General features: G+C 38.0%; 2 protein-coding genes and 1 non-coding gene across 5 annotated transcripts; 2 read left to right on the top strand and 1 right to left on the bottom strand.

Moving 5' to 3' along the window:
* The first annotated feature begins 2,714 nt into the window (after window positions 1-2,714).
* LOC113743429 (uncharacterized) lies at window positions 2,715-4,898 on the top strand. The gene is made up of 3 exons (XM_027271429.2): window positions 2,715-3,304; window positions 3,556-3,666; window positions 3,798-4,898. The coding sequence occupies exon 3, from the start codon at window positions 3,866-3,868 to the stop codon at window positions 4,763-4,765; it is 900 nt and encodes a 299-aa protein (XP_027127230.1). The 5' UTR covers window positions 2,715-3,304; window positions 3,556-3,666; window positions 3,798-3,865; the 3' UTR covers window positions 4,766-4,898.
* A 4,210-nt stretch (window positions 4,899-9,108) lies between these two features.
* Window positions 9,109-9,180, top strand: TRNAQ-CUG (transfer RNA glutamine (anticodon CUG)). The gene has a single exon. It is a non-coding gene; the product is annotated as a tRNA-Gln (tRNA).
* An 879-nt stretch (window positions 9,181-10,059) lies between these two features.
* Window positions 10,060-22,730, bottom strand: LOC113687922 (trafficking protein particle complex II-specific subunit 130 homolog). 3 transcript variants are annotated; one of them, XM_027205456.2, is made up of 21 exons: window positions 22,457-22,730; window positions 21,656-21,885; window positions 20,707-20,888; window positions 20,062-20,245; window positions 19,664-19,754; window positions 18,845-19,005; window positions 18,307-18,396; window positions 18,045-18,206; window positions 17,850-17,911; window positions 17,599-17,689; window positions 16,685-16,848; window positions 16,316-16,514; window positions 15,137-15,682; window positions 14,825-15,037; window positions 14,218-14,608; window positions 14,021-14,117; window positions 13,843-13,927; window positions 12,840-13,029; window positions 11,106-11,398; window positions 10,736-10,826; window positions 10,060-10,622 (listed from the first exon to the last, which is right to left on the bottom strand). In XM_027205456.2, exons 1-21 carry the CDS (start codon window positions 22,518-22,520, stop codon window positions 10,447-10,449), a joined length of 3,762 nt encoding a protein of 1,253 aa, XP_027061257.1. In that variant the 5' UTR covers window positions 22,521-22,730; the 3' UTR covers window positions 10,060-10,446. The 3 variants fall into 3 exon arrangements, with proteins under 3 accessions (XP_027061257.1, XP_071905310.1, XP_071905311.1); XM_072049209.1 differs by having other exon boundaries at window positions 20,095-20,245; window positions 22,457-22,721; XM_072049210.1 differs by lacking the exons at window positions 10,060-10,622; window positions 10,736-10,826 and having other exon boundaries at window positions 11,315-12,380; window positions 22,457-22,723.
* Window positions 22,731-22,764: the final 34 nt, after the last annotated feature.

The following is a 22,764-nucleotide window of genomic DNA, read 5'->3' as shown; positions in this document are numbered from 1 at the left end:
TACTGGACCAGTTCCTCCTGAGGACAAATGCCTCCGTTACATCCCACTGCTTTGCTTTGCTGCCGGTGGCACCGTCAGGACGAGCCTTTTGTCCGCCTTCCTCAGCTTCCTTCCTCTCTTCCCCCGTTTTTCTACTCTTGGGGCCCACATTTTAATGATCAAATTCCAATTTACAAGCTTTATTTAAGAAATCCAAGAAAATGAAAATGACTCAGCTGACCAGAATGCACTCATGCATTATGCAAGTTTGAGTGTGTCGACAAGGGCATGGTTGTCTTAAGATTGAAGACGTGTTGACAAAAAAGGTACCATCTGAAAAGATTTTCTAAGGGTTTTTTTTTTTTTTAATCTCTTTCAGGGGATTAATTAATCAATAGCAAGTACTAAAAGTCAAGAACTCAATGAAACAAAATAAAAGCTATCCACCAAATTGTGGGATTCAAAGATACACTACTGCTGTGCTAAAGAAATTAAAGAAATCTTGAATTCTCAAATGGGATCAGAGCTTTAGAACCAATAATGGTCTTTACGCTACCCTATCAGGAAGAATATATCTCATTCAGTATTGTAATTGGAAGTAGCGAGTAGTGGTATATGAAAAATCGTGTTGCTTGCTTTCTCTTGACTGAAAAAGCCCCTTGATTAGCGCCACCTACCTGTCCCTGTATGCCAAGCTATTCAAAAATGTTGGGCATTTCTGTTCTCTTGCGAGTTTAAAGAACATCAACATTATAGCAAATTTAAGCGGAATATATCGTACACATGACAGAGATATGAAACAAACAAATGGTTTTTTTAGATTATCTTTTGCATAAAAGGGTCATGAAAATTCGGATTTAATCCGCAGAATTTGACTGTCTTATTATTGAACATTTACTACTCTGTTGCCAAACTATACGTCAAGGATGAAATACATGCATATTCTTTAATCTTTACATGCAATAAGCCAACAGTTTACCTATTCTACATTGAATTAGTCGTGAGGAGGGACCGCTGTTAGGCTTTTTCGTGAAAAAAAAAAATTAGTTCTACTAGCTAGTGGATTAGTATTGTGCTAGAGCTGCATTGAAAGTTGTAACCATTCTATTATCATGTATAATACTATAATATTGAAAAAAAATAAAGGAGAATTGGAAAATATATCCTAACTATTTTTGAATTTGAATTATAATTATTCTTGGTGGTATGAAGAAATTGGGGGAATGAAGAAATTGTCATATCTACAGACAATGGCCATATGAAAGTTGCTGAGCTTTGCATGGAAAACTTCAAATGATAAGTAGCACCCTATTTACGTCAAGAGCAATTTATTCTATCTTTCCATGTATGACTTTCCAGAACTACATCAGAAAAACAGCTCAGCTAAAATGTAAAAGCAACAACCCGGCCGAGAGATTTTTAATTTCTCGAATGCAAGTATTCAATACATGAAATGAAAAATCTATGGAGGAATTGGCGCATGGATTTGATATGAAAGTTCCAAGTCAATTTCTAGTTGGGAACAGTTCACTCGGTCACCACATACAAATTCACCAAATGTACATGTTATCATCCATCCATTATCCATACACAAACACATGATCCTAAGGGTTTTCGAATATCTTAGCTGAGAATTTGGAATATCAATTCCAATGTTTACTTGGCCGACAACATTTAAGTTTGTATGTATCGTGCTTAAAAAAAAAAAAAGGTTTGTATGTATCACGTTACTTCCTTTTCTTTCTTTTTATTTGTCAAATAAATAAACGATGCTTCAAGCTTTAACTTATGTATCTTTTACATCAAGTTATCACATGTATAGAAGCACTTTGTTTTGACACGAGCAGTGAAACAATAAGAATGCGTTAAGACTATGGTCACGTTAAGACTGCGTTGACAGTCGATTTGTAAGAATTGGAAAGACGTGCATCAACTCGTGATTAACTCATGATGATTATGAGAGTCGAATCCATTTAAACCTTTTTGGCCATGAAATAGTTAATAAAAATTAGGGTGAAATACACTTTATTCCCTTGTGATTTAGTGATTTTTCATATAATTTATCCATAGTTTCAAAAGTTATACTTAATGCCCTTATAATTTGGATTAAGGTATCAAAGTGACGGGAAAATTACTCTGCAACGGATATTTTGGCCATAACGGAACTCAAGGCAAGGTCGAGAATATCACTGTCTAAAAATTAAAATCGCTGAAGTGATCAAAATATATAAATATAAAATGTATAACACTTTAACGTTTAATGATTTTATATTTTACAACATAACCCTCTTATAATTTAATGTTTTATTTTATAACTCCCTTATAATTTTTAAAATATATAACATAATCCCTTGGTAGTTAATTAATAATTTTAAACTTTACAGAGGAGTACTTTTGACATTTTAACTGATTCTGTTATGGAATGCAAATTTCGTCACTTTAACATTTTAGTTCAAACGATAAAGCGATTTTATATAGTTTTTCAAACTATAAAAGAGTTATATAAAAAAGAACTAAATCACGTAAAGATAAAGTATATTTTACCCTAAAAAATATAATTGTGGGTTTGGTGCCAAATGGATGAAAATTAAAACTAGACGTCTTAATTTTTAATTGTTCATATTTTTTTTGACAAAAACCCAATTGCTATATCTTTGTCGATGGATGACACCGCACTCCACTCTCAAACCTTAAAAAGGAGTAGGAGTAGCAGTCACTCATATTCATTTGCTGTGTGCTTAACATCCAATCCCTTACTTTCCCACCTTTCTACGATTTTTTATATAAGCTTTCAAAAAATGAAACCGACAAATCATAAACGCGTGATTACTCAATTTTAAATTCGAAACCTTAACCCTCATCCCTTCTCAACTTCAATAACAGTCGGCCAAAACTTGCTAGATTTTCAAGATTATAAAGCTGCTTCTTCCTCTTAAGTCTTAACTACGACTACTTCAATTAATATCTACTACAGGCCCTTTCTCCCCTCTTTCAGATTATTCAGCTCAGATTATTTTGGAGGAATAGAGCTCCACTAATCAAAAAGCTGCCATAGATGTACCCTTATCATTTATGCACAGTAATACTATAAATTTAACTGGGGTCAAGACTGGGCTTTTAATTGTAGGTGGGATGCTTTTAGGAGGGCTACTGCTAAAAAAAGAAACGTTCCTTCCTCTTCTCCATCTCAACAGTGGATAGAGTTGTACTTTCAGTTTGTCATCAATATCATTTTCCTTGTTGGGATCACCAATTTATTCTCTGCATTCCCACACAGATCTGACTGCAGGTTTTTCTGCTTCTGAGCCAACCATCTCATCACTCTGTAAGTGAAAGTTTCCAACTTTGTCTTTTTACTTTTCCTTTGGATTTTTCGGTTCCTGGGTTTTGCAGTTTGAACCTCAGTTTTTCTGTATCAAGAAATGATTTTTGGAGCTTTGCTCCAGTTGAACTCGTTTCAAATTCACAAAAAATCAAATCTTTTTGCTATTTCCTCTACATCCTAGCGGTAGTTTACTGGACTTTTTACAACTACTTATTCTAACATTGCGTATTCTGGTTCTATTTTTGCAACAGAATCTCAGCTGAGTGAGCGTCAGGATTGCCTGAAGTAGAAAGTTTTCAGCTGGTTTTTTTTTTTTTTTTTGGGGGAGGACCAAAAAATGGCTAATCAACCATCTTGTTAAAGTAAGCTCCGACCCCTCAATGCTCAATATCCCGCAATGACTTCACCACATTCCGGTTTAGTCATTCCCATATATCTCAATGTTGAATTTCTTTAACAGTGTTAACAGTTGAATGGTTTTGAATTGTTGCAGATTCTGATCAAGAAATAAGTGACTCTGCAGAATTATTGGACTGGGGTGGTAACTTCTTGTTGATACAAATGGGCAAAAGCGGCAGAGACTGGACGCAGATCTATGCGATCTACGGCATGGACGATTGGCATACACCCTTTTTCCTACTCATCCATGCCGTCTTCTTCTCCGCCCTCTCCGTCTTCTTCCTCCTCTACTTCGAGCCCATTTGCTTCCTCACACAGCATTTCCTCCCCATCATCGGGCCCGGATTGGCCCGTTTCATAGCGGGCTTTACAGGCTCGGTTACGGCCCTCTCCGCCGTCTGCCTCTTCTTTGCAGCCGCCAACTTCTTGTACTCCTCGGTATCACTGCACTGGGACATGGCCCAGCGGATGGTCAACTCGGTCTCGGACTGGTCGTCGGTGAAGCAAGCCCTCGACCTCGGGTGCGGCCGGGGAATCCTCCTCAACGCGGTGGCTATGCAGCTGAAGAAATCAGGGTCGTCGGGGCGGGTGGTTGGGCTGGATCCGACTGGGGCACGGAGGAACGGGCCGAGCACCCTGTCGACCCTCAGGACAGCCGGGCTGGAGGGGGTCCAAGAGTATGTCACGTGCCGGGCAGGTGACCCGGGGACGCTGCCCTTCAGCGATAATTACTTCGACGTGGTGGTATCGTCTGTGTTCGTGCACACGGTAGGGAAGGAGTTTGGGGCGAAATCAGCTGCGGCGGGTGCAGAGAGGATGAGGGTGCTGGGGGAGGTGGTGAGGGTTCTGAAGCCGGGTGGGGTCGGGGTGGTGTGGGACCTAGTACACGTTCCCGAATTTGTGCAGAGGTTGCATGAATTGAGGATGGAGGATATCAGAGTGTCTGAACGTGTAACGGCCTTCATGGTCAGCAGCCACATCGTATCATTCAAGAAGCCAAACCACCATTTTGCCGGGTCTAACGAAGTTAGACTCGATTGGAGATTCAACAATCTTTGTTGAATCGAAAGGATTTACAAATTTTATTCCCCTATAAAAAAAAAGGGAGAAATGATGATGATGGAGAAAATAGAGAAGCATATATATATATATATGCATAATTAATATATAGTAACACAATATGATCTTTTTTTTTTCCTTTTTTAATTTTATTTTTGGATGGGTTTTTTTTTTTTTTTGGGAAAAGGGGGGGGGGGGGGGTTGGTGGGGGTTTTTGTGGGGACGGGTGATGACTGATGAGAAAGGAATCTGGGAAAACGAAGTGGAACCAGATGCGTCTCATGATACTAGTATTTGGGATGAGAATATATTTCGAGCACTTTGTGTATAAAGTTGTTGAAAGTATAAATATAAAGATTCTGCTAATTTTTAGAGTATGAAAATGGTAAAAGAGTTGGACAAAATAAATATAAAGTCGTTCCTTTTTTTCCTACTTTCTTTCTGCTTTATTCTTTTCATACTTATTCACTAGAGTACAAGCAGAATTCGTTATAAATGTTTTATTTCCAGAGAAGTAATTAATGTTTTTCCTTTCCCTTTTTATTTATTTTATTTTTTGTTGTTGTCTGCATAATTATTTTGTTAACATTATTATGTACTTTGTAGATGAGAATGAGTTTCTTTCTATTAGAGTGGATTATAGTGACATGTTTAGGAGTTTGTGTCTGAATGCCTAACTAATAGTATTGCTTTGTAGCAGAGGAAAATGTTATGTATCAAATTGCCAAGTCGCTATCGTACGGTTTGATTAGTGCCATGGAAAGTGAATATGACACTAATTAGGCATGTGAGCTGGTGGCCATGCATGTTTTTTTGGTAGTTTCTTCTGAAAGATTTGGATGTGGCTTTCCTTTTTGGCAGCGCTGCATTATTAATTGCTTCCAATTCCACCGCTGCTGCTATCGTCCATGCAAAAACCATTTGATTTGAGTGGTAGTGAAATGCATCATCTCTCTCTTTTTTCTGGCAAAATTTACTTTGATTTTACAGATTTGGTTAGTGAAAGCAGAACCACCACCATCCGTTTTCCCATCCCGTCATGAAGGGTTAACGGATTCGGCGGTGGGAGGTTGATGGTACTTAATATGGATGGTCTGATTCTGATGCCATTTTGCATCGGTTAGAATTTGACATGGTGATTGTTAAGTTGATTAGATTTGATATCAGTAAGGCTAAGGGTCGTTGTGTTGTCGCCATCCTCAAATATGCACCTTTCAAATTTCAGCAGCAGCGATGCATAAAATATCAGTTGTCGGGAAGAGTCTTGTTTTCAACACTCTGCATTTGGCTCTCTCTATTTAAATGCAGGAAACTTTTTTCCTGTTTTTGGCCGCCAGTGGAATGATTATTGTAGTCTTGTTGATTATCACAACTATTTTATTTCTGGCTGAAAGGGAAACAATAAAAAAAAAAAAAAAAGAAAAAAGAATTGAGGGGTTTCAATTTCGATCGCAATTCGGGTCTCACTGCAGGTCACCGGAGCTTTTGTAAATTACCTATCAATACAGTCATCGTGTCATGATTCGAAGATACTTTTTTTTCTTTTTTTTTTTTGTGAAATAGTAGTGTGCTGTTCTTACTAAATGTATTGGTTCAAAAATTCTTAGTACTCTTTTGTACCACTGAGAAATGTACTTCATATACTGAGAGCAAATAAGAACAAAACATCTCCAAGAAAGTTTGATCTTTGAGCACATCGATCAGCTCACCAAGACGAAATTGACGTACCAAGATAAATTTTCAAAAGTTTTATAGGTTTGATACGATTGGATTAATGAACTTGAAAAGGAACAGTAATTGAAAATAACTAATCCTGAAAAAAAAAAAAATCTAAATCTGATCTAACCAAGAAAATTATAAGAAAAAAAATAAAAAAAATGGTGTCTTTTTCTGATTTCGAACTATTTATAAAGCTGATTAAACTGTAGGGATCTGCTTTTGTCACAGTCTTCCCATGCTTGCTTGAAAGTAGCCAATTCTTTTTTTTTTTTTTTTTTTCCTGACGGAGTGGGTGTCCGGGTCAAGTCCGTAAAAGCGGCCCGACTAATCCCACTCCGGCCCAGCCCAGCGCCAATTCAAGAGCCAATTCAAGAGAGACAGATAATCAAAAAAAGGTCCTACTCATTATTCGAAATTGTGGGATTAAAAGGCATAGGAATTGAGACAGTCATCATTCAGCCAGGAAGGTTGAAGAAAAAGCAGAAATAAAGTTCCTAATTGCTAACATTAATATTGTTTATTCCGAGCATAATTACATCCTCCAGTCCAGCGCCCCCACGAAGACTAAGCTGTGAGTTATAGGAACATTTGCTCTTGCACTTGACGATGTTTAATATTATTGTTGGATACACTTTTTCCTTGTGTGCTTAAAAGGGTGAGACACCAAGATCAAGAAGATTAATTCAAATCATATTGTAGCTTTTAGTAAACAGTAAGTTACAAAATCATTTTCTTTTCTTTTTCTGCATTCGAAGCTAGATTAGTCCCTTAAATCTTACAAAAGTAAGTAAAAGTTTGGAAGTCGAAGAGAAGACTGCCTATCTATCTAACTGAACTCAACATTCTATCTTTGTCTCACCTGAATTTGTGGAGGAGGAGAGTTTGGTTGATGTCTTCGATGTTTCACCTATTCCTGGAGCTTAGCATCTAAGTTGCAACAAGGCTTGGATTGAGACCAAATACCCACCCTCATATTCTTTCTCTTTCACGATTTTGCTTCTGCTAGAGTTCAAGCTAGCTACTTCAGGGAATAATTACTCGGCTCCTCAAATTAATAATCTGCATGATGCAGGTTGACGAGATGGACATTGTCCTCTTGTGGTGGTTTTTCCACGATGAAAATAAGAGGAAACGAAGGACTTGTTTAGGTACTAGGAGTAATTTCAAGCAAGCGGGAGATACAAAAATGATGCTATGATGGGATGATACACTACTGGTGCCAGATGAAATGTTTTGAGTCAAGATTTTTGATGATGAAAAAGGACTGACATTTGGACAAGAAAAGAAAATCATTTGCATTCTAACTCATTTTGCAGCAGACAACAATCTTGCCTTGCGTAGGTAAGATAGAGATTTTAGATTGAGTCGAAATGAAGAAACCATACAGATACAGCACAATGATCAGTTAGTATAACACGTGCTCAGTTTGTGGCTTTCACGTCTTCATTTTTTTCGGCCTTAAGTATGATGGAAGGTTCTTTGATTGGAGTAGATATCATCTGAGTGTCCAGAACAAGTCAAATCTCCCAAATCATAGCAGAAAATGCAAGAAATTCACATAGGAATTAAACAATTTAAATTCTCTAAGATGCTGATGTAAAATTTAGTGATTATATGGGTCCTTGTTTCCTCCTCAACTGTTAACGTCGATCAACCACTTCTGGAAATAGCAGCATGCTAGTCCTTTCTTCTACTAGCCTGAAGTTCTTCATTTTTTTTTTTTTTTTGGGGACTTCTATCGAAGTAATTAGCTCTAGAACCCTCAAGAAATTGACCATGCACGTTTGCTTACTCCAAGCTGATTCAAGAAACTGCATTTCTAACTAGTCAGCACAAGGAGAATTTTGTTGCTTTTGCTCCAAAATTAGATAGAGGCACCACCACATTGCAAGACGACATTATATTACGGCACGTTTAACATTGCCCTTGTGCCCAATTCACTAAATTCTATTTGGCAAGAGAAAAGTGTTTGGATCATAAATTGTCCGATCACCAATGTTCACAATTTTTTTTAAAATTTGTTTTATTTTTTAACCCCCCCCTTTTTTTTTTCTTTTTTTTTTTTCCGGCTAAGGATCAAACCGAAGCTTGATACCAAAAGAATAGGCTTTACCAATGAACCGAATGTAAGTTTAGCTACCAATAGGGACCCCAATCCTTCAACGCTGTGCTACGCACATACGCTAAGAAAAGCGACTATGCGAATAGGTTGTCATTAAAGTGGGTAAAATTAGGATTTGGGACTTTTGTAATTGTTAGTGGTAATGGCATCCCGCAATGCATAGTATGGGTGATCCAATTTAAATTTTATTTTACTTTTTCTGAAATTGAGAGTTTAGATTTGACTTAATCGATCTGTGGTCAGATCTGATCTTAAATTGTATGGACAATTGTACAACAAACCTAGTCCTAGGATTACAGGGAGAAGAATGAAACAAGTTTAGAATGAAAAATGCAAAAAACCATTGAATAAATTTTATGTATGAGAAGTATTAGCTAACTCCTAATAAGAGTGTATCTAAGATGCATTCCCTTTTCATGGAAAGGCATGTGGTGTTCGTCCGTTGCATGACATGCAAATTCTATATTTAAATGATTAATTAATAATTTAACCGACGAAACAACCAGGTCCCATGGTCTAGTGGTCAGGACATTGGACTCTGAATCCAGTAACCCGAGTTCAAATCTCGGTGGGACCTGTTTTGGACACCATTTTATTTTAAGGCCTAAATGGCGTAGGCTTTCTTTCCGAAGACTGCACGTGTGAGGAAAGGGCAGGCTTACGGCCATCCACAAAAGATTGCAAGCCTTCTTCTGATTATCGGTTTTTCTAGTTGTTTTAGGTTTGAGGGCCTAATTAACGAGTCTGCAGTCCATGCTAATAAGCCTTTAAACACAATCATTAGTTCATCCTAACCAAATCTCTTGCTTACAGTGGTTGAAATATGCTAACTATGGTACGCCCCCAACCTTTAGTTCATCCTTAACCAAATCTCCTACTTACAATGGTTAAAAAATGCTAATTATGGTATGCCTTCAATCACATTTCCAGGGGAAATAATAATATTGGTGGTAGAGGTATTTTTAGGAGTGCTAATAATATCTTTTCATTTTCACATGCATTATTTGTTTCCAACAATGAATTACTTTTAGAGGGAGAATGGAGCGATGGAAACTTTTTCGGGGGTGTCAACAACATCTTCCCATTTTCGAGTCTGCATTATTTGTTTCCAACAACAATTCACGGCGTTGATTATGCCGTAGCAGAGCGCGAGGAATCAGATGCCAAAGCCGGGACGGCAGAAATCATTAAATCGGAGAGTACGTCTACGTAATATCTTCCTTCCTTACCTCTTAATTCCCATTGCTGACAACATATCCAGATCCTCCTACCTCATGACAGCCAACCTACTGGCAATGAAGAGAGGCGCGACTCAAGTTGGTACTACAATGGTATATACTCGTACCAACAAGCAGAAGGCCTAGCACTTTTAAGGGATGCACGCATGTCAACAGTTCCACAACATAATACGCTCACAAAATAAGACAAATATTAGCATCAATTTGAAAATCCAACATGGTATGCAAATATGACCAACTTGACTATATACCATTTTTTTGTCCCTGCTCATGGTTCCATTTCCTGACAAGATTCCAACTACAAGAAGATTCTGGCCATCAAAATGCCACAAACTCTCAATTCTGTTTGGTTTTCGTTGTACCGCTTGAAACACTCTTGTACAAGTAAAACTCAAACTGTACAGAAGGCGAAGGAAAAATTACAATCCGCAGAATACTAGTACACTGAAGTAGTAGGTACTCTTCCTACAGTGTAAAGAACATAAATGTACAAAAGTCCCAGTGATGACCAAACTGGCTACTTTGTCTCTTACACATTTAACCTTGTTGTCTTCAGGAAACAAGGCAGTTGTAGACAGAGTGACATGAAGATAATTCATGAGCTGTTATGTGGGGATACAGTAAGAAGAGCTCATAGTTGGGGGCAAGACGCAGACCAGATGAGGGCCAGGAGGATTGCAACTTATATGTGCCTCGTCCAAATCTGGAAGACCCAGTTGAGGGGGATGCACATATCCAGCAACCAGTGGTAAGCATAATACTGAAATCACCATCCTTGAACCTGGTCAAATACCAAGAAATTTTCAGGAAGGGTAGTGCCTATTATTGAGAACTGACGGCAACTTGCACAATTTAAATGTCAAAAGCAAGCAAAAGAAAATGTCAAAAAGATACCTTGTTTTGCGGAGAGCGAAACATGACCCCTTTTCCTCCCGGCAATCATCCAATTCTCAGAATTAGCATTTACCTCATACAGTACTTCATCCTGTGCCCAAGAATAATAACCATGAGCAGTTTGCAAATGAACATGAAGAAACCACAAGCTCCCATGCTAATCAAACATTCAATAGCAAGAAAATCAGCATTGCCAGCTTGCTTTAGGACTACAAATACTACTAACAAGGAAATCTAGGATAAGGATGAATAGCTTGCATAATATCTCCTCGCTAATGTTGCAGATCATCAATAGCGAGAAACTATAAGTCCGCTTCCTACATGACATTCTAGTGACAGTAATAACAGAAAGAAGAAACTATGGACTTACGTTATTTTCTGATTTTTCCCCAAGATCTTTTAACCTCTCAACTCTCCACTGCATTGTCACCAGCTGGCCAACTCGGAGTCCACTTGAAGGAAGAGGTAGGAAACCAACCGCAAGGAAAGGGTCCAGTACGGGTCGCTGCAAAACAAGAGCACTCCTGAAATTCAACTGCTTCACAGAATCATCAGAGGCAATAGGTTTCGCATCCATGGGTGTGTGGGCCCCAAGAGTTCTACTACCCGAAATTCCATATTGTATATTGAGTATGCTATCAGAATGAACTGCCTCTACTTGATCTGCACAAGGAAAACAACAATTTTGAGGGAACGCACAACAAATGAGAGAGAGAGTGCAACTCACTTGCTTACATGCACAAAACTATACATACTCAGGGATAAAGAACGTCTCATTTCCACATAGAATCTCTAATTGGTTTAAGCAATTTTTTTTTTGGGGGCGAATAATCAGTCTAAGCATTTGATTTCAAGTATTCTGATCCTTATTCTAGGACAGCCAGAATGCTAAAATCTCTGAGTAGAAATTCCAGATAAAATGTCCTATAGTTCAACGTACACAAAGCTTCAACTGTTCATAGAGATACTAACATGAAGGAATGCCCCACTGAATAGGGAAGACTCAATTTGGATAAGCATCAATAGAACTTTTCTTCAATTTCCAACTTTTATCTTCCAGTAAGAACCCACAACTACACCTAACATCAAATGATCTTACATTCTGCTTCATCAAGCAGTACAGTGTAGTAATAAGTACTTTTAAGTGCCCAAATGCATTACCAAGAAAAGTATCAAGCCAAGACATTCCAACCCCTCCATAAAAATAATGCAGCAATAGCAGTGCAGCATAACCAAGAAGATAAACTTAGTGTTATCTAAAAGCACAAACTGTTAGTTTCAAAAATATGTCCAAATTCCAAATTACACGTAATCATTTTACACGAGATTCCAGTCAGAAATTTCTCAGTCATCAGTTAAGCCAGACGGTTATAAGTGCTTGACAAAAACTTCTTTGGCAATTAATGTGCACCAATTGTGGTACAATAGAGTTGTAATTCACTAGTTGCTCCAGATGCTCTCCAAATCTGAAAAACAAAAACTGGAAGTTATTTGTATTCCACGGAAACCTCTGCCCACATCACCATTCGATATTTCTTGGCCCACTATTGGCCAAACCACCCGGGCACCAGGCCCAATGTGAGTTGGATCACTTAGCCACGCTTCATCATTGGAAAAAACGAGCACTGTAGAAATACATGCTGCTCTGCCAAAGAAAGATGATGGAGAGTTGGCTGAAATGGGCACTAAAAACTCTTCAAGAAATCTCCTTAAGAAACTTGCACTTATGAGGTAAAATTTGCTTCCTGACTAGTTACAGATTCCTTTAACAATAAGGGCACTCCTACCAAGATACAGCTATTAATGTTTCAAGGTCCATCAACATGTGTGTCTAATAAATTTACATTATCTGACACTAGAGGATAAATTTTTATAAGCATATTTTTATGTACTGTAGCCTCCTGTATTATCATATTCTGTATCATAGCGACAAAAAAGTCGACAATCCTTTGGATATAAATGTTGGACGGCTTACTTTGATATTTCTTCCTTCACTGTTTACATTCAGGAATAAATGCAGTCAATGGACACTGCATCATGTGTGATGTCTTTTTGAAGATAAAAAGGACATGAAAGAGAAACCAAAACAAAAGCAAAGGCATACCTTTGGGCAATGCATTCTCAAGACCTATACTGAACAAAGTTGCAGCTCTTGCTTTTGGAGATATGGTGAGTGGAAAGACGGCAGAAGTTGGTCTCCTATCACCTTTGCCAATATGAGTAAAGCCATCTTGAAGATCCAGCCAAGCATCATAGACCGTCAGTGAAGCTTTCACTTGTGAATGAAGTATCACCTAGGCGAGACATGGACTTAGTCACAACTTTGACAATTGTTCTACATTCAAGTATTAAATCTAGATTTGACTGTACACATAAGTTCCACCCGTAGGGGTGAAATCGAGCCGAGTCGAGCTCGAGTAGTGACGTACTCAAGCTCGAGCTCGATGCTGACTTCCAGAGCTCGAGCTCGAGCTCGAGAAATAAAAATCGAACTCGACTCGATAGTAACATAAATAGGCTCGAACTCGACTCGATTGAGCTCGGCGTGCCATTCGAGCTCGAGCTCGAGCTCGAGTACTCGAGTCCTCGAGCTCGATTTCATCCTGCACCCTTAACACGAGCTCAATATTGAGTCGAGTACTCGAGCTCGATTTGATCATGCACCCCTACTCGAACTACTCGACGAGCTAAAAATACCTCATCCTAACTACTCGAGATCGACTCGTTTCATATACTCGAGCTACTCGAGCTCGACTCGAGATCGAACAAAATCGATCTCGCGTCGAGTAGCTAATCAAGCTACTCGCGAGCTCGATTCAAGCTACTCGATTGGTGTGCACCACTTCCACTTCCACGGGCATTGCTGAAGGAGGCTAATCAGTTATAGTTAATCAGGTCGAGTTACTTGTTCTACCCTAGAAACTGAGCCCTGTAGAGAAAATTAATACCAAGCAGAGCTTAATTGTTGGGATGATTTTGATGTACTGCAGCTTAGGAACCTCAAAAAAATCAAAAGCATGATGCTTGACAAGGAAATATATTAATCGAAACAAAACTAGTATGACAGTAATCAGAAGAAAGTGAATCCCAAACTATGGGATTTGTACCTGTAAAAGCAGAGTACCATCATTGCATTTATCTACAACACGTGTACTGACATGGAAAGGCTCTGTAAAGTGGACTGCTAAGGTCCTGCAGAGTGGTGCCAAACTATTCCAGATCAGTTCGAAAACAGAATATCAGAATAGAGAAAAATCAATGGGAAAATGGAACAGATACTAGTACTTTTCGAATGTCTGGTTACATGATACACCAAATTCAAGTTTCAGAGCTATTGTCCGTAATCCATCCACAACACTCTGTCTCTGTGAAACTGCAGCACCTGATAAATTAAAAGAAAAACCATCAAGCAGCACAGAATGAGAAACTAAAACAAAATGCCTGCTCACAGCATATTAAACAACAGCAAAACTAGATTCAACCTGCTTGTGTTCCTCTATTCAATCTCTCGCTGATAGCACGCATTGGAATCCACAATATAGAAGTTATATTGCTTGCCCAATCAGGCAACTCAATCTTTCCATCATGGAGTGTCAACTGCTTAGCTTCTGCCGAAGCATGAGCCTCATGATCTACAGATAACTCTGAGGGACCAAAGTCAGATGCATCAGGGGATCCATCAGCATACCTCTCAATTTCGATTCCATATGCCTGTTCAATACTCAAACCAGGACCAGTGTCTATGTGCAGTATAGCACCCTTAAGAGGGTAGTTTATTGGCTTGACAACAATGCCAACCAATTGACATTCATTCATCAGCAAAGCGGATGAGACAGCTGCAGCAAGATCAACCAGAGGTCTCGGGTTGAATACCTGATAGTAAATTCCATTCGAATAATGATATGAATTAGAAATTAAGTATTAAACTGCCTTTCCACCCTCTGTAAGGTTCAAAAGTAAATATGAAAAAATTAATGTAAATGGAGATCAATGAGCTAGTGGATTTATCCTATCCTTAATATCAAACATATATGAAGTTGTTGAGCAAGATTTTGCCAACAATTCTCTATCATATGAAAAGCACACTACCTTCAAGATAGGCCTTGTCGGCTTCTCATAACTCATAAAATCATCACTGTCTGCTGGTCCACCTTTGGAAAAGCTATGTGATCTGAATCTCAACTGACCAATCTGCCCAGTGAGAACACCCAGTACATAAGAACCTGGTTTCTGTGGAGGTAGGGCTACTGTGATCGTATTTCTACCGGGCTTCAAGGTTGTAGCATTGGAGCTCTTCAATGCCTGAAATTTGAAAGTAAATATCATGTTTCCATAATAATAATAATAATAATCTTCTGCCAAAAGACTGAGACCTAGCATTTAAAAATGAAGAATGGAAACCTTAATGCCCTCATCAGCACTGTTCATGGCCGTCAGCGTGAGACTGAAAGAGTCAAGAACAATATCATCAGGAAATCCACTCCAAACTGTTACTGACAGGGTACCAGGATCCCCATCACATAGCTCCAATGGAGGCCCAGGATTGCCGGAAAATGTTATCAACGAGGATACATCTAGAGGCAAAGGGTGTTTCATCTCACTATGAGCTAGACGAACAACTTCAGACTGGAATGCTTGGCGTTCCTTAGTCAAGAACAATCCTTTATCTAATGACAGCAGTCTGACACAAGAAGACAGGTAGCCAGCTTGATCATTGAGTATCTTCTGACACTCTGCTAAACTGGGGAGAACTTCAGCCAACAAATTCTGCCATCCTTCACCAGCATAAAGAGCACAAACCTTCTCATACAACTTGGCAGCTAGATCAAAATTTCCAACTTTATGGTAAATAGCTGCAATTTCACCATCAAGGACAACTCCATGTCTCTTCCACCAAGAATGATGATAATTTTCAGCAGCACCTTTTGACAGATCCAGGTATTTTTGCTGTGCAATAGGGAAAGGATTTGGAACCATGAAAAAGAGAGATTAAACAATGATTGGCCAACTGAACTTGAAACTGGATACCAGGAAAATACAAATGAAAACACGACAGAAAAATCTCCAACTGTATAGTTATTCTTTATCTTTAAGTTGGAAAATAACCAACTTTGGAAGATTGGAACCGCTAATAGAAAAAACCAACAAAAACAGTAAAAGACGAAGAAAGTAAGAGGCTCCTAAAAAACGAAAAAAGAAAGAGTTGACTTGGGCCAGTTGCTTCAGACAAATCAATGTCAAACAAACATTTAATCTTGGCCAAAATTATAAAGCATTTCCTTGAACCATTAAGTTCAATAAATTGAATTTTAAACCAAAACCAAGTCAACCAAAAACATGTAATCAAAATAGGAAAAAGCAAGATCATTATTAAGATAGTTCTGTCTGCCAACTATCCCACACATAGCTGTCGATCATATATAAAAGGTTCTATCATAAACTAGCAGAGACAAGTATTTTACATGATGGAAGCACAGATTTTCTTTTAAGTATTGCAGGGCTCCAGAATTTTACTAATCCACACCTTAGCACCGCAGGACACATAATAAATATGCCTAGGATAAATAAACTGTCATATACCTCAAATTCCTCTGTAGAGGATAGTGATTTCCTTAGATCTGCATCAGAAATGGTATTCCACAAAGCATGCTCAGCAGCAACATAAATTTCTGCAAGTCTCATTGGTCGATCAATCATGCTCTCAAAGTTTCCAGGTGAAGAATTTGTTCGTGACATTGATATAGCATGTGCTTTAGGCAATGGAGTGAGTAAAGTTGAGCTGTTATTAAATTAAAATCAATTAGGACGAACGAATGAAATAATTTAGGACCACAAGAATCAGATAGACAAGATCAATTAACTAGCTTCCTCAATGGCAGCAGCTTGTTGACCACCACTACCACTGAAGAAATCTTAGCAATGTACTCATGTTTCATAAGTTTTCATTACCCATCGGCAGCATTTGTTCGACCGTCAAACAACTCAAACACATTTCCAGCAGAAAGAGAAGCCCTCCTGCGATTTGCCTCACGTAGAAGTACAGTTGGTTCTAAGGGTAGTGGTTTCCTCTGGATGCCAAAGTGTTTTACCTGTGGAACTTCTTGAAGAATCATCTGCACATAAAAGTTCATACAAAAAGCTTAATTTCGATATGACAAACAATGTTGAGGATGATACATGTTAAAATTACTATAAAAAACTCAGATGCTTCCAGGAAGGGCATGCTATTAACTGAAAATCCTTAATTTATAATGAAATAGTCTCAGTTTCAATGTCAAGTCCACCAAACATCAGTTAACTAGTCATTGCTACTTTCCCGAAGTGAAAGTTCAAATTTTTCACAGAAAGTAGTATCAAGAAAAGTTGACTGGCTCTATAATCTTTTTCATTAGTTTAAGAAGCAGAAAGTAGCTTGTGGTCCCATAATCTCCCTCGATTACTCCAATTATTCCTTGTTTTCCCATGGAATATCATATTTCGTAAAGTCTCACCTAGGCTTATAATCAGGCCAAACCACTATATTCAATTTAACTTACTATGACGATTGTTTTGCACTGCTCAACTAATTATCTGAAAGAACCTTATTAAAAACTTTCTTACCAAAAATGTACTCAAGCATAAACATGACTTGCAATATAGATTCAACTTAACATGAGTAATAAAATAGTATTATTCCACTTTTTTTTTGTGGGAGGGAGAGTAATACTATTTGATAAAGTTGTCTTAACTTCTTGCATCTTTACCAAACCTTTACAGTTGCTTCAGAATAATTGACACCCGATTTCAACCATATAAGCAGTTCATTCTTTTAAAAGAAAAAGAAGCTTCTGTCCAGTTACTAGATACCATGTGCAGAAAGGCACCTTTTCTTTCACAAGCACCTCTGACGAAGCATCAGGTGGAAGAGAAGGCCAAACTGCTGGCTTAGGCCATGACAGCATGCTGAGCGAAGCACTGCTTAAGAGAAGAAAATTGTCAGCATACAAGTCGGACAACCCTGGTGCTGTAGAATAGGAATGTTAAGTGTACTGGCATAGCAGCCTTATGTTTCTTGAAAAAGCAATTTATAGAAAAGAGAAAGGGTTGACTGGAGCAAGGGAAGTTGTCCAGCTACCTGTTCACAGGACTTCTTGGTATAACTGATCCATAACCAATTAAATATGCAAGTCGCATTAACTGCCAAATCCATTCTTTCATCATAAGAAAAGAGCAGAAAATTGCAAGCAGATATCTGGTGATTTTACATGAAGGAAATCACTCAAACAGTGTGTGCAGAACAGTGCAAATTTACTTGAGAGAGATTAACAACCTTAGTACGACTTAAAGAATAAAGATCCCCTTGAACACGATAAAACTCCTGTTCTACATCAGCTGCGGCTAGCCCATCTTTGTAATGGGAGGAAGTTGCATTTATTAGAGCCAAGCAAGCATTTATTACCCATGCTTCACGCATGCAGAAGGGTAATACACTCTGAGGAAAGAGTACCACCAAAAATAAATAAACAAATAAGAAAGTAATGTACAAGGAGTGAAGATACAAGACAAATAATTTAAATAATGTTAGCAACTACCTCGTGTAGAGCCAACACTTTTGAGAAGCTAATAATGAATGAGTAACCCCTTGATGCAACCTCAAATGGGCGATTTAGCTTGAATAGTAGCTAAAAAATGATGTAACAACACAAAGGTCAATACCAACTTATGGAGAAGAAAATGCCTATGAGATAATAATTCTTATTAGAAACAAAACGCTTAAAACATCCATGAAATAGCAATACAGCATAAGCTAAGTCCAAGAAAGCATTATCAACCTCAAAAATTGGTCTTGGAAATTCTTGCAATTGAAATGGAATCAAATAACTCAGCGGGATAGATCCATATGATAAATCAAGATTTATGGTGACTTCAATCAAAAGCTTTTGTAATATGATATCAAGTTGAAGACCGTCGAACAACCAAACAGTAATAGATAACAAGGGAAATATAAGTCCAAATATGGCCCAAATCTAGATTGTCCAGAATCAAACTTAAGGAAGTGTTTAAATGGAAGAAAAGCTGGTGTATCCTATGCACTACCAACCTAAGCTAGTCATAGTGAGTCTTGCACACCTTTGCTTGACAGGCAAACAGATACTGCCTAAATTCAAACTCCCGAAATGAATCGTCTTGAACCATTTGTGTCAGTGCTTTCTTTCCCAGGTTCAGCACTGCAGCTTGATCATCACCATGGTCCATACCTCCAAATTCCCGTTGTTTCCCACTAATATTAACTACATGACACAGAGAGACATATATTTAATTCCTCAGCTCTTAAAAGAAAGGGATCACAGTACCAATGAAGAAGACCAGGCAGCTTAGCAAATTTATAGAAAAGTGGACCTATGAAAATAGCCAGATCCAGCATATAGGACAACTTTATGAATCATTTTCCCATAGAAACTTCAAAAATTCCAAAACAGGAACAAAGAAAAAAACTCATGACAAAGGGATTAACAACTAAATTACTAAGTATATACTTCTTCAGTTTACCTGACAAAACTGCCTCATTAGTCCTGACAAAATCAGCAATCAGATCATTCACAAAACAGGGAACAGGCATATTTGCTGAACTTAATAGAACTGTCATCAACCAATAATGGTAGCTGAAGAATGTAACTGATGCATTATGTCAAAATTATGTGGAGATCCGTCAATGGAGATGGAAAATCAAAATTTTTAATTCAAATCCAAAATTTTAGCACCATCTCTGAAGTGAAAGTTAAGTGATTTTAGATGAATAATTAACCATAGCGTCATAACGGATCAATTAGGAGTCATAGTAGATTTGGACCCTAAGTTAGTAAGCTTCAAAGTGCATGGCTACCATTAACCATCAGTTATTAACAAATTATCCTCAATAAAAACAAACAATACAACAATTTACAGTACCTGTTTCCAGGTAGCAGAGTTCTAGTTCATCATACTCCCGCAATGAATCCTCATGGAGATGAGCAATCTCAAACATAAAAGCCAAGCTTTCCTGCAAATAGACATGATACAGTTGCAACAGAAAAACCTAGAATGAGAATGCTAGAACTAAAGCAGTTGTATATGATAAGCCTATAGTGTGCAAACATGTAAGAACACTGAAGACTATAAGTCTGGAGACACTAGCCTAATACCACTTACAACAGGGGGGAAAAGAGGAGTGGCAAGACATTCGACATTCAACAAGTCACTACGTTTTACATGATTACTGTTGCAGAATTAAAACAGAACTACTGATTGCTGATGGTAATCTAGTCCTCACCCACAAGCATACTCTTTAACATCATCAACCATCATACCTTAAGAATAAAGAAATTACAGAAATTCCATACGGGCATAAAGCGCTGTTCGCTAAGCTTGCGAATTTCATCCTCATAAAACTGAATCCGCCGGTCAAGTGTATTTCTTATGCATTCCGTGACTTTCAACTCTAAGTCTTCCCAAAAATTTGCATCAATTCCATGTATATCCAGCTTGCAACACCTGAATGAAACAATAATCAGCACTTCAGAAAAGTATATAGGGTTGCAGTGATCACATTGCCTTTCTATGACCAAAAACCACAAGCCACAGTTTTCCATATTTTATGTCCTCTTAAGTCGATAACAAGCTTCTGAATTAGCTTGGATATTGTGTTATTCAGTTACTTGATGTTCACTTATGTTGTGGTCAAAATATAGACAGCAAATGATGGAAGAGAGAGGAGAAAGAAGACGACAATATGAATGAATCAACAATTTCAAGACAACTTCAATTCAAATTCCAACCAGCTGGTTTTGTAATGACAGGAACTCTACGCAATTTAACCACATTCAGACTAGAATATCAAATTGAGTTATCAAAATATGAATGCAACATTAACCAGAAAAACTTAACTATTAAATAAAAACTGTATTAGTGCTCGATAAAAGACCTTATTTAAATTTTCAATATTACAGCTTTACCTTTCCCTCTTCTTTGAGCTGAACTCTACTTCAAGTTTGGCGTATACTTTTTTGGCCATCTTGGTGGCCTGATCATTGTGAACTGGTGCTTTAGACACAAAAACAATAAACCACTCCCGTTCGTCATTTTGAACTATTAGCTTCAGGCGTGGTTTAAGAATAGTTTTAAACTCGTCAAGATCCTAGCAAAGCAAGAAAATTTTCATCAGAGGCAGAAGAAGAAAAACAAAATCAGAATAAGGTAAAAAACAGAAATGCAGAATGAAAAAGATTGTAGAACTACCTTCCCCTACCGTATTACTGTGTATCACAGTCACTAGCGCACCGCAATAGATCACAATTAAAAATAAATCCATTTAAAGCTTCAACCAACATGAAATAATGCACAGAAGATGGTCCAGGAATAATATTTCCCATCGCTAACTCTAGGAATATAAGAATATCGGTGAAAAGCACTTTGGCATGAGAAAATGTTACTGGCAATTCTACTTTGCCATTCACAAAGATTAACCTTATTTCCTAAGCCCTCTCGTAACTCAGCAAATTTGAAGTTCATGGTCTTTTTTATTCTTTTAATTTTTTTAAGATTAAAAACTCATGTTTTGGATCTAGACTCTATTCCTTAATGTGTCTCAGCATATGGAATTAAACCATGTCAAGGAAATGGACAGTCTCTGTTTTAAGTCAAAAGCTTGGGTTTGGCTAAATTAAACCCCTTTTACTCCAGTATAACTCCATCTGAATTTATCATGACGAAAATCAATCAATAAAGTGCAATTAGGACATTGCATTGTAAGAACCAATTATAGTGCAACCTAATACGTGGGCTCCCATTGAGTAGCATGTCAGATATGTGATGGTATAACTGCTTATGAAGCAACATTTAACAATTCTACCATATACATCATATAAAGACACCAATAGATGATCAGGAAATTGTTTCATGCACCTCACAAGTCACAAGAACCACAGTAGCATATGGTTCTCGGAACCAGAACAGCGATTGCTCTTGGGGAAACCGGCTACGAATTCTTGAATCTGTTGTCAATATATACTCCGCAGGCAGCTCATCCACAAGCACTGAATTACGGGTCTTGTTATTCAGAAATGCTCTTTTGAATGGCAACTTTTCTTCAAACCCCTTCTTGACAAGAGGCCACAAATCACTCACATCTTCAACTGAAAAGTATTCCCGGTTACAAAATGAGTCCAGGATAGCTTTATAAAGATATCGACCAAAATAGCTAGGAAAAAATAGTAACTTGATATTTTTGGTTCACTGCTCCCGTCACTTCAGCTGCTTCTAGTAACTAATGCCCTCTTTGGCGAATCCACAGGGATCAACTTTCGAAAGACTATCATTTTGCAATCTTTCAGATTAATATTCATTAGTGACAAAATTGAAGTAAGCTAAAAATGCAATCTCAAGCCCATGTACGCAAATCACTACAACTCTGCCCTGAAATATTAAAATCCAGAATGCTATCCAGAACCAATACAATACTAGTAAATTAAGCAATCCAGATGTACCATACCAAGAAATTTTGAGCAAAAACTAAAATTTTCTTCTTTCAAATAGGAACCCATTTGCCTATAGATGAAGGAGACTAATCAAAGCAGAACAGCATTTTCAAATCCCAATTCGAATTGAATTCAAAACGGGCGAGTGAGCTCCCCCCCCTCCCCCCCCCCGGCGGCGGGCGGAGGCACATTGTTTTTCTTTCCATAGGGAATAGTTTCTAGTTCTTACCGGCAATTATGATGCGATCGAATGAGGTTTTGATACTCTGGAACTGAGCTAAGAAGTTGGCCATCAGAGATCGGCGGAAACCATTAGCACCAAGTTGAGAAGTGATCGATAAGGAAATGGTACAAGTAAGTGTTTGGTAAAATGTCCAACAGAGAAGAATGGAATTGAATCGAGTTGAAATTCTTCCTCGCAAGTGCTGAGTGAGTGTGTGTGGGGCTTTGCCGGGTGGCGTGGTAGATTTCCTTGTTCCGTCGATTTTGGGATTTTACCACCTAGTATGGTACATTACACCTGTTAGTTAATTTTAC

This window comes from Coffea arabica, chromosome 5e (genome assembly GCF_036785885.1).
Source record: "Coffea arabica cultivar ET-39 chromosome 5e, Coffea Arabica ET-39 HiFi, whole genome shotgun sequence".
Taxonomy (NCBI): Eukaryota; Viridiplantae; Streptophyta; class Magnoliopsida; order Gentianales; family Rubiaceae; genus Coffea; species Coffea arabica.
Note: the sequence above shows the minus strand (reverse complement) of the source record. Positions and strands in the feature narration are given on the sequence as shown.